This window comes from Arachis ipaensis, chromosome B7, assembly GCF_059453495.1.
Source record: "Arachis ipaensis isolate K30076 ecotype BB chromosome B7, ASM5945349v1, whole genome shotgun sequence".
NCBI lineage: Eukaryota > Viridiplantae > Streptophyta > Magnoliopsida > Fabales > Fabaceae > Arachis > Arachis ipaensis.
The window spans coordinates 2607919-2626069 of NC_142442.1; the positions used below are offsets into that span (position 1 = coordinate 2607919).

General features: G+C 29.3%; 1 protein-coding gene and 2 long non-coding RNA genes across 3 annotated transcripts; 1 reads left to right on the forward strand and 2 right to left on the reverse strand.

Moving 5' to 3' along the window:
* Positions 1-837: 837 nt before the first annotated feature.
* LOC148550153 (uncharacterized) lies at positions 838-1993 on the reverse strand. Its single transcript, XR_015892054.1, has 3 exons — positions 1835-1993; positions 1580-1649; positions 838-866 (listed from the first exon to the last, which is right to left on the reverse strand). It is a non-coding gene; the product is annotated as an uncharacterized LOC148550153 (long non-coding RNA).
* Positions 1994-2995: 1002 nt separating this feature from the next.
* On the forward strand, positions 2996-5477 carry LOC148550154 (uncharacterized). Its single transcript, XM_088493327.1, has 3 exons — positions 2996-3806; positions 3970-5039; positions 5123-5477. The coding sequence occupies exons 1-3, from the start codon at positions 3123-3125 to the stop codon at positions 5166-5168; spliced, it is 1800 nt and encodes a 599-aa protein (XP_088349453.1). The 5' UTR covers positions 2996-3122; the 3' UTR covers positions 5169-5477.
* Positions 5478-9448: 3971 nt separating this feature from the next.
* LOC148550155 (uncharacterized) lies at positions 9449-10571 on the reverse strand. Its single transcript, XR_015892153.1, has 2 exons — positions 10041-10571; positions 9449-9765 (listed from the first exon to the last, which is right to left on the reverse strand). It is a non-coding gene; the product is annotated as an uncharacterized LOC148550155 (long non-coding RNA).
* Positions 10572-18151: the final 7580 nt, after the last annotated feature.

Here is an 18151-nt window from a genome sequence, read left to right on the forward strand (position 1 = left end):
AGCATTTATCCCAAGATCCTTCCGAAGAACAAAGCAAGGTTTGAACCATCCAAGTGAAATGTTCCTGTCTCTCTGGATTCTAACCGTATCTCTTAAACAATGGCACACAAAGTATCCATAGCCTAGGCAGATTCCCAATTTCAAAATCCCCATATCAACGCACCGAAACACATATCAATAAATTAATTCAATGAGATAAGTATTAGAATAAATAAATGAAGAAAATAGGTAAGAAAGGGTTTTTTCCAAGGCGGGTGTAGGCTTCGAGCACATTGATAAATCAAGAGCTCATGTGCTTATACCAGTAACTTTTAAAAGAAAATAAATAAACAAAAAAAAAAAGTCAAGCAAAGTATGATGTATAAATTTTAAAAAATCAATAGAAGAACACTCATAATTCACAATATCAGATTACTACAAAAAAAAATTACACAAAGATAATAAGGAAAAAAACTTTTAATCCTATATAAAAGAGACTGTTTTCTAATAATAGTATTTATTTAACTCATTTTGTGCACTGTAATAAACTTTCTTATTCCCAAATTGATTCCGGAACTTATAGTTATATACTTTAAATACTAAAACTAATTTTAGACATTATACTTCAATTATTGCTGTAGCTTTTTCCAACAACAAATTGAAAAAAATAAAGGAAGACCCAATAGAGCAAGGGTCCCAATGAATGAATACATCATTAGAAAACTTAAATCAATCTAATGCCTACTAACCTGTCGAAGCTATTGGATCACCTCACAATTGCCATCATGAAAGCGAAAAGACGGCTCCATGACCACAAATCCAGCTTTTCAATTTGACCCATATTCCAATCAGCAATCACTCCCACAAATCATCCCTCTCCCTAAACCCTACCCTAAATCAAGTGTGTATGAGTATTAATAGCTCAATAGTTCAGTGTACATTATAGAAAATTGAGTATTAAAATCAACGGAAAATTACAAAACTCAGATTTAAAACACGCAAACCCTAGTGAGAAATCAGGAACACAATTGCAAACCCTAATAAAATCACTGCATACTGAAAACGAATAACCTAACGGAAAATCGAAAAAGAATCTCTCTTCATGAAGACAGAGTTCAGAAAAAGAATCAAAATTATTCAAAGCTACTATGAATTACATATTAGAAAATCAAATTCAATCTGATGCGTACAATTTTAGGATATTCGGAGAGCAATTGAAGTGTTTTCATATGGATTTTATATAGTTCTTATTATGTGTCTCATTTTCATTGTGTTTATTTTTTCACATGCTTCTGTTTCAGTTACTGCTAGAACCAAAAAATAGCCACATTTTAACTGACAAAGCTAAATGAAGTATGCATCTATGTACAATAAAGGTATGTTTCTTTAATCTCCAAAAAAAAATTAATCAATTAGGAGCAGAGTTTATAACACTTTTAAGTTACAAATTTTACTAAAAGCTGTTTCAGGGTTCATGATCATCCAAAGATCTTATTTATAATGGTAAGAGAATATTATTCATCAAATTCTTCTCATCTTCTGAAGATAAATAAATTTTAACTGAATATATTCTCTGAGAAAGAAACACAATGATTCTTACCTTAACACGTTTAACACGTTCTTCCTGTTGTTGCACCTTTTCACTTTATCCTCTTGTTTCTCCTTTCCATCTAATAGAAAATCGAAAAACAATCTCTTTTCATGAAGATGGAATTCAAAAATTAATTAAAATTATTCAAAACTGTTATGAATTACATATTAGAAACCCAATTCAATCTAATGCCTACAATTTATAGGATACATGAGAAATCCTAAGATATATGAGAAATCCTAAATCAAGATAAACCCAACTAACCTCCGAGATCTAATCGAAGATCTTCACGGCCGACATCATCAGATCTGAGGATCAGAAGTAAGAGAGAAATCGAACTTGTAAAGCTAAATATCTTCCGGTCACTCCGACAAATTTTTTCCAGAAATCGGTACTCATCTCTCTAAACCCTAACCTAATAGCACAGTAGAGCAATGGCACAAACAGGTATCAAATAATAACATTTATTCTCATTTCATTTACCAACATATCAGAGTATACATAATAGTAATTAACATTTATTTGAAACAATATCAACAAATTCCTAAAAAATACGATGGCTAAACATCCGATATCTAACCTATTCTAGTGAGCGAACATTTGGAATTAAAGGACCTCTGTTGTGTTCGGCCTACTTTTCTAGCCCTTCATCCGAGGTCTCCCATTTCAGTCGCGAGCTGGCCATAATGGTTTCCTCTGTGGCCTCCACAATATCTCCGGAAACTGGTAGAATGCAAAAAATGATCGACAAATAGAGAACCCGGTTTGAGAGTGAGAGCGACACCGTGAGAGAGAAATTGAGAAAATGAGAGAGAAAGAGATTGTCACACTGAGAAGAGGGAAGGATCAAGGTCACAACACCGAGAGAAATGATTCAGGCAAAAAAAAAAAAGAATAGCCAATCGAAAAGAGAACGACAGAAATTAGGGGATTAGAGTTTTCGAGAGAGATAGAGAGAAGAGGAACAACATCAAACAAAAGATTGAGAAAGGAAAAAGAAGATGAAGGCCATAACAAAATGCTTTTAAATTATTCCGTTTTTAATTTTTTATTACAAATTAATGTGAGAGTGACGCTGGCTTCAGGAGCCACAGTCATTATACAAGTAATAGATTGGGCACCATTATTCTGATAAAAAAAGATCTTTTTTTAATGAAAAAGATTTTTTTTTATTTTTTCGCGTGTTTGATAAATTTCTAGTAGTAAAAATAAAAATACTAAAAAAATAAAAAAAAATCTTTTTTAAGAAGCTGTAATTTACATTTTTTTTTAAAATATGTTTTTTATATAATAAATAAACAAAAAAATATTTTTATATTATTATACCCAAATATAATTGATAAATAAAAAAATTTTTTGCATTAGATATTCAAAAATAAAATTATTTTACTTCTTCATAAGATTTAAAAAAAAAAAAAAAAAGATAAACAAGGCCTTAGGTTAGATTAGATTTCTCATTCCACTTCCTCAGTTTTGCGATATCGACAGACACACACCAAGTCTCTCTCCAACACCTTAAAGAAAAGGAAAACCCTCTAAAACAGAAAGCAACATGTCGGCACCTGCATTCTTGTTCACCGTTAGCGCCGCCACGGCCACTGCCACAGCCTTGTTCTTAATCTGCAATTCTCGTCTCATGCGCGTGAGCCCCTACGAAAAGAACCTCACAAGACACCATCGCCAACAACCCAAACGCAATCCCGAACAACCCAAACGCGATCCACGTGGCAAGATGCTCTTCGTTTCCCAAATCGGAACTTCAAAAGCCCTAGCGACCTGCCTCTGCGATTTGTTAGAGTCGAAAGGCGTCGTTTTGGACCTCGTAGATGCCCGGGATTACGAGCCCGAAGCCCTACCCAAGGAGAACCTCGTCCTCCTCGTTGCTTCAACTTCGGAAGTTTGGAACCTATCTCCCGCACGAAATTTCTCCTCCAATCACCACCTACTTTGGGGAGCAAAGTTCTTCGTCAATTGGATCCAGAAAAAAGCGAACGCCTTTAAGGTTGGAGCGTTTGTTGTGAATGCTTGCAGTTTCAGTGCCTTTGTCGTGGGCAGAGAGGTTAATGAAGGTGGCAAGAATTTGATGGCTAAGGCGGCCAATGAGATTAGGGGTTTGGGGCGCACTGCTGAATCGAATGCGGATTTTGACAGCTGGTGGGGAAGTGTTGTTGCGGTTTTGCAAGGTGCTGTTTTGGGAGATGCTGCTGATGGAATATGCGGGGAATCTGAACCTGAGGTCCGTTTCTGCATCCTCTTATCCTTATATACTTAACTGGATAACTATGGCGTTTCTATTTATTATCATCACACTGCAGAGCTCTCTATTTAATAGTTAATTGCTCTAAACTTATGGTGATTTAATTCTGTCATAGATAATATGATTGTTTCCCTAATTCCAGGATGTTGGTTCTTCTGATCTAAAGCTATCCATGACACAGCGTTTATATATATTGGTGAAAAATCAGGATTTTGTAACAAAGCAAACCGAGCCTTGTGTGAGCTTCTCTAGTACCACCAGGCACAGGTTGTTAACTCTCCCTGAGGACAACTTTATGAAGAATGGCACTGTTGAACCTGAAGAAGTATGTCATATACCTGCCCAATGGCCTCTTAGAGATGATCTATTGATCTACGACGGTGTGTTACCAAATTTTAAAGGATTTTGTTCTGTTGGTCGCTGCTTTTACTTTGCTGGTAATGCGCGTAGTGTTTTAACACATCCGAACGTGGGTGACGATCGGTACTACTCAAAGCTGTGGTGCCTTAAGTATGAGGATTCTACTTGGGTTTGGAGTCTATGTGGAACCATGTTCTGCTCCCAATTAAGTCCCTTAGTAGTCCCATACGATGGCAAATTGTGCATGTTTTGGGGTGACTATCAAATTGCAAATTGGGTTGAGATCTATAGCCTAAAATCAGGTCTATGGGAAAAAAGGGAAGTGCCCGATAGTGCTCTCTTCTCAGATCACCCGTTGCCTAGCTCGTACTTTCTGTGGGAGGACAGCACCAAGAGTCCCAAGAAGACCCTCATTGTATTGTATTCTTTTCATAATAATCATCAGTTGCTCATGTCATATGACGTCAAGGCTAACAGATGGGAAAAAGTTGTGTGCAATTTTCCGCCAGTTCCTAGATATTGTCCTAGAAAATTAGTTCGTTTGGGATGTACCCATTATCTTCTGATTGTAGACTTCGCTCCAATGTGGTATATTTATGACTTGTCTAAGAAGAAGGTTGTGGAAGAAGTGCTCGTGGATGGTTTGGAGAAGGATGTGCGGGTATCAAATATTTTTTGTTGCCAACACAGTAGCAAAGAAAGTTTGATTTATATATTCACGGGACACGAGGAAGAGGAAGAATTTCCTCAGTTTATTTCTTATGCCAGAGTCAGGCTCCAACTCCAAACTTTTTCTGCCAAGATTGAATCCAAGGGTCATCTTAGAGTTGGTCCTTATTACCATTACCGTATGTGAGTATGCGCTTCTCTTTAAACTTGTTTCACCCTATCCAGTGATTGAGCTTTGATATTTACTTGTTTAACTCGGTGGACAGATTTGCTGCTGGAGATGAAGGCAATAAAGAGAAGACTGTAGTTTAGTATACCGGTGTGGTCGATATTAGGAATTAGAATTTCACCATCAATGACCAACTAGCCAAAGAAAGAAGTGATGGATACCAAAGTCATATGAAAGCTCTAGCCACCTTGAATCCAACTTTGTTGCCAAGACATGCATGCCAATCTGCCTTAACATAAAGTACTACAAGTATAGAAATATTTTGTAAGCTATGTATTTACCTCTTTGGCCCTGAAACACAGGACTCAACATCTCCCAAGTCTAAGTGCAATTGAGATGTATATACTCTCTTATCATGATTTTGAGATATTAGAATCTTCAACTTTCGATAAGTACTAATGTGACTTGTATCTTATCGACAAGATATTGCCTCCTTACAGTCACAAATATGATTCGATCATTGAAACCTGTAACCAAGTAAAGTAAACTTGGTCATATAATCAATTTGATAGAGTTTTATACTGGCCAATGCAAATTAAAATAGATAACAGAAAGAATGTGTCACTTTTTGTTCACTTATTCCTGTTAATCTAAGAGAATACATATTCTGGACACATATTTGCAATTGTAGCCCTATCAGGCTATCAGCCAATGACATTTCTCCCATGCCTTCACCTGAAGGTATATTTCAATAAGCTGAGGACACCATGTTTTCGCAACACCAGGCAAGATCATACTCATTGGCTGTCACACCAAAAATTTGAATGCAGTTATCATGATCATCAAAGCTAGAAATATGTGAAAACATATGTAATCAGATCATACTACTAAAACTATAAGCTAACATGCAATTTTTATCTTGATTTATATCTAGAAACAAACAACTTTTATTAAATATACTTTACCTGGCCAAGCATTTTTGCCTCTGCTTCAATTCCTCCTATAGAACTTACATTCCCTATTTGCTTGTAGTGCATCATCTGATCTTGCTACATCAACGTGAATTGAGTGATCTATAACAAGCTCCACTGGAACCTGAATGAAATCTATATTAAATTACTCTTCCACCTTAGCCCATGATAACAATAAAGAAGTCTCGTGGCCCACAAATTCTGTCCAAAGGAATACATAAATTCAATTACAATTTTAGTCTTTATTACTTTATCTTTAGTTGTTCTTATCTTATCTTTATTTGCTTTTATTTTTCATAGGACAATGCTCTATATATATTTAGTTTTACCCTCATAGTTTACAATACACTTCAATTCAATTCAATTCAATCAACAAGCAATAAAAGTTCTTTTCTTTGCTTTTTCTATTCTTTCACAATTTTATCATGATATCAGAGCCTTGGTATCCTCTTTGAAAAGGATACATAAGCTATCTTCTTTCCGGTGAGAAATCACCTTACTTCTTTTTCAACCTCCTCCCACAATGAATAATCAATATTCTAATTTAGCTCAGAATTCAACCAATCTTTATTACATCTATCTAAGTAAAAATCCAACATCAGTCTTGGTTATCCCTCAACTATTATTCATGGAAGTCACTATGGCCTGTCTGCGCCTTCTTCCGACAGTTCCATCTGGGCCTTCTTCTGGCAGTCTGCATTCTGTTTCAACAGTCATGCATTCTGTTTTAATCTGCATTCTGTTTTAGCAGTTCCATCTGCATTCTTATCGCGCTCTATGCGCCCTCTCTTATTGCGCTCTACGCGCCCTCTGACCACTCTTATTGCGCCATATGCGCCCTCTTTCTTATCGCACTCTACGCGCTTATTTTTTCATTTTTCTTTTGAAGATTGCTGCTCAAGCACAGCATCTCCTTTTATATTTTTGTCGCCGGCAGTTCAAACTCCGCCGCACGCATCTTAGTCCGCGTCACGCGTTTTCCTCAACAATTTCATCGAAACTTATCCAAGCTGTGGATTATTGACATCTTCCATCCACCAGCTTGCGGGGGCGTATTAAATTACTCTTCCACCTTAGCCCATGACAACAATAAAGAAGTCTCGTGGCCCACAAATTCAGTCCAACGGAATACATAAATTCAATTACAATTTTAGTCTTTATTATCTTATCTTTATCTTATCTTTGGTTGTTCTTATCTTATCTTTATTTGCTTTTATCTTTCATAGGACAATGTTCTATATATATTTAGTTTTACAATACACTTCAGTTCAATTCAATCAATCAACAATCAATAAAAGTTCTTTTCTTTGTTTTTCCTATTCTTTCACAATTTTATCAATCTATATACCTAATTATCCAAAAACATGTTACATTCATTTCATACCAGAGGACTAATCTCATTAGGATCATTGCCAAGGTTCTTCGTGGAATCCCTCATAGAAGCAAGATCAACCAAAGCCGGAACCCCGATGGCATCCCTTCAACAAAATCAAATGGCTAAGAAGACAAAATTCATACATTCAAACTAGTCATTGATTCATGAAAATGGAACAAACCTGAAGCAGAACACGAGCTGGCATGAAAGGAATCTCAGTTTGCTTAGTAGAAATGTTCTTCCAATCCATAATCAATTCGACGTCATTCTTAGTCACTTTAAAGTTGTCACAATTTCTACTTGCGGAATCTAGCAGAATCCTTATAGAATATGGGGAACTACAAAGAGACAATGTAGTTAATTTTCATCAACATAAGCAACATAATCTAAAAAATATCAGTTTATTTAAGTTGGTACCAATTCTAGGATCATTCAGAGCAGGCAAACTATACAATTTTCCACGTTCACCACCTTCAGGATTGGGAAGACTTGTCAAAATTCCCTGAAAACATCTTCAGAAGCTGAAGATATTGAACATTGATTTTAATGCTTTATTAAACTAATTGAATAATAATGCAATCAAGATTTGAACCAATACATGGTGAAAACAGAATGTAACATTTTAAAGTGAATGAAACAAGTTACAAAGTTGTTTTAATCAGAGTTCTACATCTTAGTAACTGATTTAGAAGCTAATATGATATAATGTCAAAAGTTTTTATACCCTTTGCAGCCATTTCTCTATTGAATTTGAACCTTACAATCACAATGGAATCAACTACTCTGAAGACTTGTGAAAAGTGTTTCTTCATAATTATCAATGTATTTCAAATCCTCATATCATTTATTATTATTGATTAGAGTTTATATTTCATTTAATATAAAATACCATAAGCATTATATTCAAATAAAACTAAAACTATTTCTTCTAAATTTGACTGCATTGGATTCATTGTTCTTTGCTTGACACGTAGTCATGCACCTTTGTTCTATACTTATATTCTATCCACGTTTTCATTCGTTATGCTTTGTTTTTTTTTTTTACGATATTTTTCAATCTGACAAGATAAAAATTAATTCGTTGCGGATCTGAACTTTATTTAAAAATTTATCGTTGATTAATAAATTGCTGCATATATAAAATAAGATTCGAACCTCTGAAAGTTATTTAAACAGACCAATAAATTAATTATTTGGCCAATCTAAATTAGTTAGGCCATAATTTTTAATTTAATAATGCGTATATATAAAAAAGTATCTTAGTTATCAATTAGTCATATAAAAATACATATAAATATTATATATAAATTAATTCAATAATTAATTTTTAGTATTCATATAATATTTTTATTTTTATTTTTTAAGTATTTTCTTAACATTTCAGAGCTAGAAAACTTGTGAAATATTATGGTTGAAAAGGACATAATTCTAATCTTTATATACTAGTTTTGTGGTACTAGCTTTATGGTCAAAGCATAAACATTTTTTCTTTCTTTCCACAAAAGTCAAGATAACACAAAAGTGGTTTTGCTGATTCTTAACCTACGTGGATCCAAATAATATTACATACATATATAAAATGAAATTACTCAGGAACCGGATTCTGATTTTTAACTGCCTTGTATTTACATTTCAGAATTCTTAGTGAAAAGATTATAATGACTTTTACTATAATGTTAACTAATTATTATTCCTACTATATTTTATTTCGTAAAAGCATGATTTTAATGCAAAATAAAAACCATTGAAATTTTGGAAGAAATAACTAACTGAAAAATATGAGTCAATATCTAAAACAGAGTTAAACAAGTAAAATAGATTTCTTGACCACAGAACTGGAAGTCCATATCAGTCATAATATTATACTGTATACAAAATCAGAAATTTCAATGCAAACATACTGTAAATAAAAAATTAATCATCAAATTATTTATATAAAAAATTAATCAGAAATTTTTGCTTGAAATTGAAAAATGTTTCATCAAAATAACTACCATTTTTTACAGAAAATAAAGCTTCAAAAATGAAATTATTAATGAGACCATCTACTTACGTAAATAAATAAAAGACAACAATATAGATCATTTTATCTTTATTCTAGTCATGACAAGAGAGAATACTTAAGTAGTCCCTAAAGTTGCACTCGAGCTTCAAAGTAATTTCTGAAGTTAATAATTATCCAAATTTATCTTCGAAATTGCACTCCGGGACTCAGTAGTTCCTAAAGCATTTTTCGTTCATCGAAACCTTAAAATGACATCATTTTGAACAAAAAAAAAAAAAAAAAAGCTTAGAAAAGCGTTGTCTTTATATTAAAAAAAATAAAAACAACAATCCCCTTCTTCTACTTCAACTCTGTTCTTCTTCTTCTTCAACATTGTTGTTGTTCTTCTTCTTCAATAAATCACAAAAATAAAACCAACAACACAAAATATCACTAAAAAATCAGTATTAATCAAAAAAGATCAATCAAACTTAAATAACAAGCATTAATCAACCTAAAAAGCAAAGAGCACAAAAAGTAACAACAATAAAAAAATCAGTAATAATTACAGAATAGAAAATAACTAAAATTAACCATTGTTGTTATATTAAAATAGAATCAACAACAATCACTCAAAACATTAAAGAACAACGATTGAATAACTAAAAAAATTTAAAAAAATCACCGTGGCTGAGAGAGAGAACCGTGCCAGAGGAGAGAAGAGGGAGACCGAGCGGAGAGGAGGCTGGCGAGCGGCGCGGCAACAGGACGAAGATTAGCGAGCGGCGCGGAAGGTTGAGGCTTTATGCATCTGCCTCTACTGTATTTGAGTGTGAGACACTAGGTTGGGGTGGGGGATGAGCGGCGCGGGACTGAAACAGATGCCGGCGAGAAGCGGCGACAGCGAAGGTTGAAAAGAGCTCTTGTGAGTGTGGGAGTATGGTTGGGAAGGGGGAGGACATCAGAATAGAAAGGAGAAGGAGAAGGAAAAAGACCTCAGATTGGGAAAGTAGAAGAGGAAGGAAAAGAAGAAGGGCGTCAGGTTGGGGAAGCAAAAAGGGAAGGAGAAGGGTTGGGCCGAGGGAGGGAAAGGGGACGGGTTGGAGATGAAAAAGGAAAAAGAGAAGATTGGGGAAGGAAAAGGGGTTGGGACACAACTTGTAACTTGTAAGGAATGACAAATGAGTAGCACAAGAATGTTGATAATAATGACCGGGAATAACTCTATTCACTGAACAAATATTTACTGAGAAAATAATAAATAGTTCTATGACTTTTTGTGTTTGTTTAGACGTTATTAAATTGATAAAAAATATAATTTTTAATAAAAAATATTTGTTTTTTATTTTTTAGCGTGTTTAGTAAATTTTTAATAGTAAAAGTAAAAGTACAAGAAAAATAAAAAAATGTCTTTTATGAAATGTTACAATTTATATCTTTTTTTAAAAGATTTTTTAAAAAAAAGATATTTTTCACGTAATAAATAAGTAAAAAAGTACTTTTGTATGATTATATCCAAATATAATTGATAAATAAAAAGATTTTTTGCATGAAATATCTAAACATAATTTTTTTTTATTTTTCTGTAAGATATTTTAAAAAAAGATAACTTAAAAAATATCTTTTTTTTTAGAAACTCATCCACACAAGTCTTTTATCTTGAAGACAACTAAGTATTCGACTAATTAAAAATACAAAATATTTTTTATTTTCTAAAACATAAAATATGTAAATCTCTTCAAAATATTTATTTGTCCTTATATATTTTGAACAAAAAATCTTAAATGTCTCACATTTTAAAAAATAAAAAATATTTTATATTTTTAATTAATAAAAAATTTATGTATTTTCAAATTATAAAATCAGTAACTTATTTATCATTTTTTAGTATTTACCATATACCCCACCACAAATTGATTACAATGAAAAGAACTTGCTTGAATTGAAACAATTGTAATGTAATGTAGCCTCTTTAATTCATGATATTATTTTGTACTATGTAACTTTTGGCCATACATGTGTTGATGTGTTCACTTATTACTAAACGTTCATTGTTATCTATCTTGGTTTTAAGATATAACTAGATTGTGATGCGCAAAAAATTTAAATTATAATTTTTACATAATATTTTTTATTAAATTTTATAAATTTGTGAAAATAAAATAGTATATATTTATATAAAAATTTAAGCGAATAATTGTAATAAATAATATAGTAGTATATTTTTTATTTAATTATATATGAATACATTTGAAATTGTCAAAAGTTAAAATATATTAAGTAGTAAATTTAAAAAAATTACTTAATATAATTTTTTACTTAATTTGTTTTTTTTTTTTTGGTGTCTTCTGTTTTAGTACGTTGCTACTTGTTGGTGATATTTATTTTGTTTTTCGCTGCTTGAATGTTTGGACTAAAATGTTTATGTGATAATATTAGAAGTTATCTAATATGTCAAGTGTTTATTATGTTATTATTTATTTTTTTTAAACATTACAAATAAATTGATAGATAGGTAGATAGATTAGATAAATAAAAAAATTTCAAATTTTTTTTTAAATAAAATATGCAATATTAGAATTTAGATCATTAATATGAATATTTTTTATACTATAATTTTTTTTAGAATTAGATCATTTAGTGGGTAAAATTATAAGATCAATGATAGATTGATTATATAGATGTTATTCTTTATAGTAGGATAAACGTTCTATGTTGTTGCAATAGATGACATAGAGTAACGGATCTTTTTTATTGCATAATAAATATAAGAATAGTAATAGCTATTTTGTAAAAAAAATTTAAAAGTATTTTAAATAGAAAATAAAAGGATTAAAAGATAATTTAATTAGATAACATGTACTAATTAGTCACTTAAATTGACGTAGCATAATAGTAGAAAGTTAGAAGACTAACAATGTATGTAGAGGCTACTTTAGACTATTTTAATATGTATGATTTAATTTATTTTCAATATGTATTTGTATTTCAACATGTATTTTATACTGGTGGCTGACTTTGGTGGCTAATTTTGGTGTACACGTAACATTACTCATTACTAATAGATAGATAGATTTACATTTCACTACCTTGTTCTTGAGTTGGTATTCATGAAAGCTAGGAGCCAAGTCATGAGTAATTTATCTTAAAACTTTTATTATTTATAAGTCAGCTTTCTTGTACTTTTAGTTCTATTGATTGAATACTATTAAAATATTATTATTAATATTATTAATAATATTATTAAATACTATATTACAATAATAAAACTATTAGATAAAATAAAAATACAAATATTATTAATATTTTAATAATTACAAAGGATATTCAATTTTCTAATTTTAATTTTTATGAATCATAACATGTATTCTTAACAATATTATTACAATTAAATGATATTTAAAAAAAATATAAATTGTTGAAAAAAAAGTGATATATAGGCGACAAATACACTATATAACTTATTATGAATACAATTACACAAAAAATAGAAAAATTAATGAATACAATCACCCAATGACCTAATACATATGTTTGGCAAATTTAAAAAATAAAAATAAAAACTATGCTCATCAACCAAATTTTAATTATGCAAAAAATTAGTAAGAATGGAGAAGGAGGAAGAGGAAGAGAAAGAGGTATGAGTTTATATAAGGAGATAAAGAAAATGTGTGAAGTGAATATTGATTTATATAGTACATATAAGAATGAGAGATGAATATGAAAGCAGAAGAGAAGAAATTAGATTTTAATTAAATTTATACCTATTAAAAAAATTAACATTAAAAGTAACTAGCGGCTCAACAGGCACTATCAGCCGCTTTTTATTATTTTTAAGAAATTAATTTTATTTTTTTGTTAATATATTATTCACTCTTCAAATTTATTAAATAAGTATTTTTTTATTTTAATATTAACGTGACCTTATTTATATCATATTTTATTAAAATTAAAATTACTATAAAAAATCTTTAAAATGTTAAATTATAAAAGCTCGCATTAGAGAGGTATATATATTATCAGAAAAAATATAGTTTAAAAAATAATGATAATAACATTATCCTGATTCAAAAAGAGTATATGTAAATCAAAATACATGTTAGTTATTTACAAAAGATAATTTTTACTTAAATGTCATGGATATTCATATTTGTCTTCATCTTTTTTAAGTGGTAGGTCAAAATATGAATCTGAATATGAAAAGGCCTTATTTTTTTATAAATAGTGAAAAATAGAAGAAATCAGAATACTTATTTTTTTCGTTTTTAAATATCAAACTATAAGAATAATTAATAAACAAAATAGGAGAGAATAAAAATTGTGTATCTGGACAAAATCGTTCATAATTCATCATTCATCTTCTTATCGATAACTTTTCGAGTCTTAAAAACCTGTCAGATTTATTGACCATAAAAATAATTATATAAACACTTCAACATTATTCAATTAAAAATTATGTGTAACAAAATCAAAATAAAAATTTAAAAATATTATTTACAAATTAACTATTTATAAACGTTATTAAATTTAATTATTTATTTTTAATAGTATTTAATTTGAGACCGAGATAAAGATTTATATTTAAAAGACTCTTTATCTTCATGCATAATTCCAATTGTTAAAAATATTTACCTCCAGTTATTTACATATCTTGCACTTTAAGTTTCCTACCAATTTAAATTCTGCAAATCCCAATTTCCATTGCGACTTAGCTTAACTAGAACAATTCTCCAATTAATGATTGATTAACCAACCAATCCCTATGGGATTCGACCTCACTCTATAGTAAGTTTTTACTTGACGACAATCTGGTGCACTTGCTGGAAGGAAATTTGTTGCAAGACAAATTTTTGGGTGAATCAAGTTTATGGCGCCGTTGCCGAGGATTGGTTTTGCATTGACAATTACTAAATTGGAGGATAACTAAATTGAGCATTTTTCTTTTCTTTTCTTAATTGAATTTTAATTTCAGCTGTTCATTTTTAGCACTTTGCAATTTTTTTGGAGAAAATAGATATTAGAATTACAATTTGTTATGATTGTAAAAAATATTTTATATTTAAATTTTATTAATTTATCAACATTTAATTTAAGTATAATTTAAATTTTAAAAACAAATTTAAGTTTGATTTGAATATAAAAAACAAACAAATCTCTTAATTTAGTGAATTTTTAAATTTAAAAAAATTAAATAAATAAGATAAATAAATAAAAATAATCTATGTACAACGAATTAAAATTATCTGTTTCTTAAATTTTTTCAGTTAAAGATATTAACGGAAAGTAATTGATTGTACTAAATAATAGAAATATTGTATTATATATTTTTAATTCGTACTTTTATAATTGACTCATAATTAGAATTTTCTAAAATATAATTAAGTTTGATTTGAATTTGACTTAAATTTATAGATAAAATAAATAAATTTAAATCATAAACTCTAATAACTAACTAATTAACACTATAGTTTTTTCGAAAATCAAAGAGAGTAAATAGGAATATAAGGTAACTACAATAATTACGTGAACTTATTTATTGCGATTAGTTATTAAGTGAACTTAATTTTTTTGAAAATAATAATTTATTAGCTTTTTCTTTAAATAAAAGAGTAATATTATTATAATTAAAGTAAAATGTAACTATAATTTAAACATTTAAAAGTAACTTTTTAAGCAAATAATTTATAAATAATTTTTTTAAATAAAAAAAATTATTATCAATAAATTTGTTAAAAAAAAAAAACACAGCTAAAATTATCAATAAAATAAATAAATTTATACATAAATTATACTTTTTCTAAAATAATAAAATATTAGTAGAAAATTCACCTCTTCATCGAGTCAAACTATCTCAATTGAGTATGGCAATGGAGAATTTCCGTAACTTGGTAGTGTCCATAAACGTATCACTCGTATACGTACACACAAATTTTCGATTGTAGGATTGATGTCAGCAATTTTGTGAATACCAGCCATTGGAATAAGTAGAGAGATTTATAATTTAAAAAGATGAGATTATCAAAATTTTTACATTTATAAAAATAAATAGATAATTACCCATCATCAATCTCTAATTTGATAATAGTATACTTGGTAGATTTGCCATCTTTTTCAAGAGTCCTCTCATTTCCAATTCTAGCAAGATATCCAACAACATCTGAAATGATTTAAAATAAAAAAAATTGTTGTCAATAAATTTGTTAAAAAAAAAACACAGCCAAAATTATCAATAAAATAAATAAATTTATACATAATTTATACTTTTTTTAAAATAATAAAATATTAGTAGAAAACTCACCTCTTCATCGAGCCAAACCATCTCAATTGAGTATGGCAATGGAGAATTTCCGTAACTTGGTAGTAACTTGGTAGTGTCCATAACCGTATCACTCGTATATGTACACACAAATTTTCAATTGTAGGATTGATGTCAGCAATTTTGTGAATACCTGGAATAAGTAGAGAGATTTTGGATATATGTAAAGAAAGGGATTGATGTACTTTAAATTGTGGTACTTTACATCTCTCATAACTTATACTTTTAGAGTTGCATCGTAACTAAATTTTTTTAAATTTGGTTAACTTTAATTTAAAATTTAAAAAATAACAAATTAAGTAAAACAACTCAAACTTAAAATTTGAAAATAACAACCTAAACAAATAATAATTTAAAAACTCTAAACTAACGTAAATCTTTATAGTAATATTAGTATGTAACAACCGAAGTATAATTAACGTAACTTTTTTTAAAACTTTAAATTTCTTTAAAAGAATTTATGTAGCTGCAATTTAAAAAAAATCAACAAAATTTTAAAAAATAATACTAAAAAGAATTAAATTTTTTTAAAAAAATAGTGTTAAAATGTAAAAAATAACAATTTAAGTAAAATAATTTAAAATGTAAAAAATAACAACCTAAGTACAACAATCTAAAATTTAAAAAATATAAACTTAAATAAAATAATTTAAAATTTAAAAAATAACAACCTAAGTAAAACAACCCAAACTTAAAATTTGAAAATAACAACCAAAGCAAATAATAATTTATAATTTATAAATATAAATCTAAAAATTTCTAGCGACGACACCTAAGCAAATAAATTCCCAGACTCAACGTATGAGCGCCACGTCAGCAAATGAGCTCCCTATTTGTATTAATTCTAGTGTTAAACCCGTGCGATGCACGGGCTTGTATTTAAATTTGATAAGTTAAATTAAAATAATATTTTATAACTATATATTTTTTAAATTTAGTATAACACTATCATCGTCGTTATATAATAAACGTGTTAAATATGTTGTTTTATCTTTATTCAAAGTAAAATATAAATAGAAGAGTTTGAAATTTATAATATTCTTGAACCATAAGGAGGGAGACATAAAAAAATAAGAACATATATAACGGTAATAATAGCATGTTAATTTTACCCTAAATTTTATATCAAAAAGCTAATAAAAATTTATCTACAACCTAGTATCTTACTAACTTCATTAGAAAAGCAATTGGCATAGGATGTTGTGCTCCTTGTTACACATTTCATTTCAAATTTGAAAAAAGAGTTATAGATAAATTAGTTATAGGGTTAAGTACTGTTTTCTTCCCTAAGGTCTGGGGCGAAAATCAAATTCGTCCCCGACCTTTTTTTTTATTAAAATCATCCCCAACGTTACAAAACGTTATAAAATCGTCATTTACTACTTTAATTTTATTATCTTGACCAAATTACCCTTTATAATTAATAAAAATAATATTAAAAAAACAAAAACAAAAAACCCTCCCCCACCCCACTCCCACCCCATCCCCATTTCCATCCCATCCCCATCACCGATATTTCTTCCTTTCCCATCCCCTTCTTTCTGCTTTTTTTTGGATTCCCCCTATCCCACCTAAAAAACTCCAATTCTTCTTCTCTTCTTCAACAACAGCAACGAACTAAATCTAACAACAACAATTCTTCTTCTCTTCTTCACCAGCAATAACAACAAATCCAGCAAATTCAACAATAACAAATTTAGCTTCCTTTTGCTCTTTTCGGACTCTCCCTTCCTCCCCCTTCCTCCCCCTTCCCCTCTCCCACCCAAAAAAACTCCAATTCTTCTTCTCTCCTTTAGCAACAGCAACAACTAAATCTAGCAACAACAATTATTCTTCTCTTCTTCACCAGCAACAACAACAAATCCAGCAAATTCAACAATAACAAATTTAGCAGCAACAACAACCACAAAATAAATCACTAAAATTTATATTTGACAACAATTCAACAATCATCAATTGCACTTCAAAAAAAATATATTATTCTAACTTAAAAACAAAAATGATCAAATAATTAATTTATTTTTTTTATATAAAATATACCTTGAATTGTGCTTCGCTTTGTATTTTCTTTGTCTTTTAATATCAATTTTCTCTTCAATATAATCTTGCTTTTCTTTGGACTTCTTGCATCTTTCAATATATACCTAAAAATATTAAATAAATAAATTTTTTAACCAATTAAAAATATATATACATTATACATAATACATTTTTATTATCAAATTTTTTATATTATTAAAAAAATAAAGTAGTACACATATGACAGCGTTTATTTTTGGTATACATGTTCATCAAAATATAGATACAGGAGTACACAGGAGTACATGTATGGTGTTTGTTTACTGAGATAAAAATGATGGAAGATATAGTCATACACAAACACCCATTAAAAACATGTATTTTGTATCTCTCTAAAATGTTGAAACACTAATTTTTAATTTGAGACACTAATTTTTTTACAATTTTTTCTCATGTCTAAC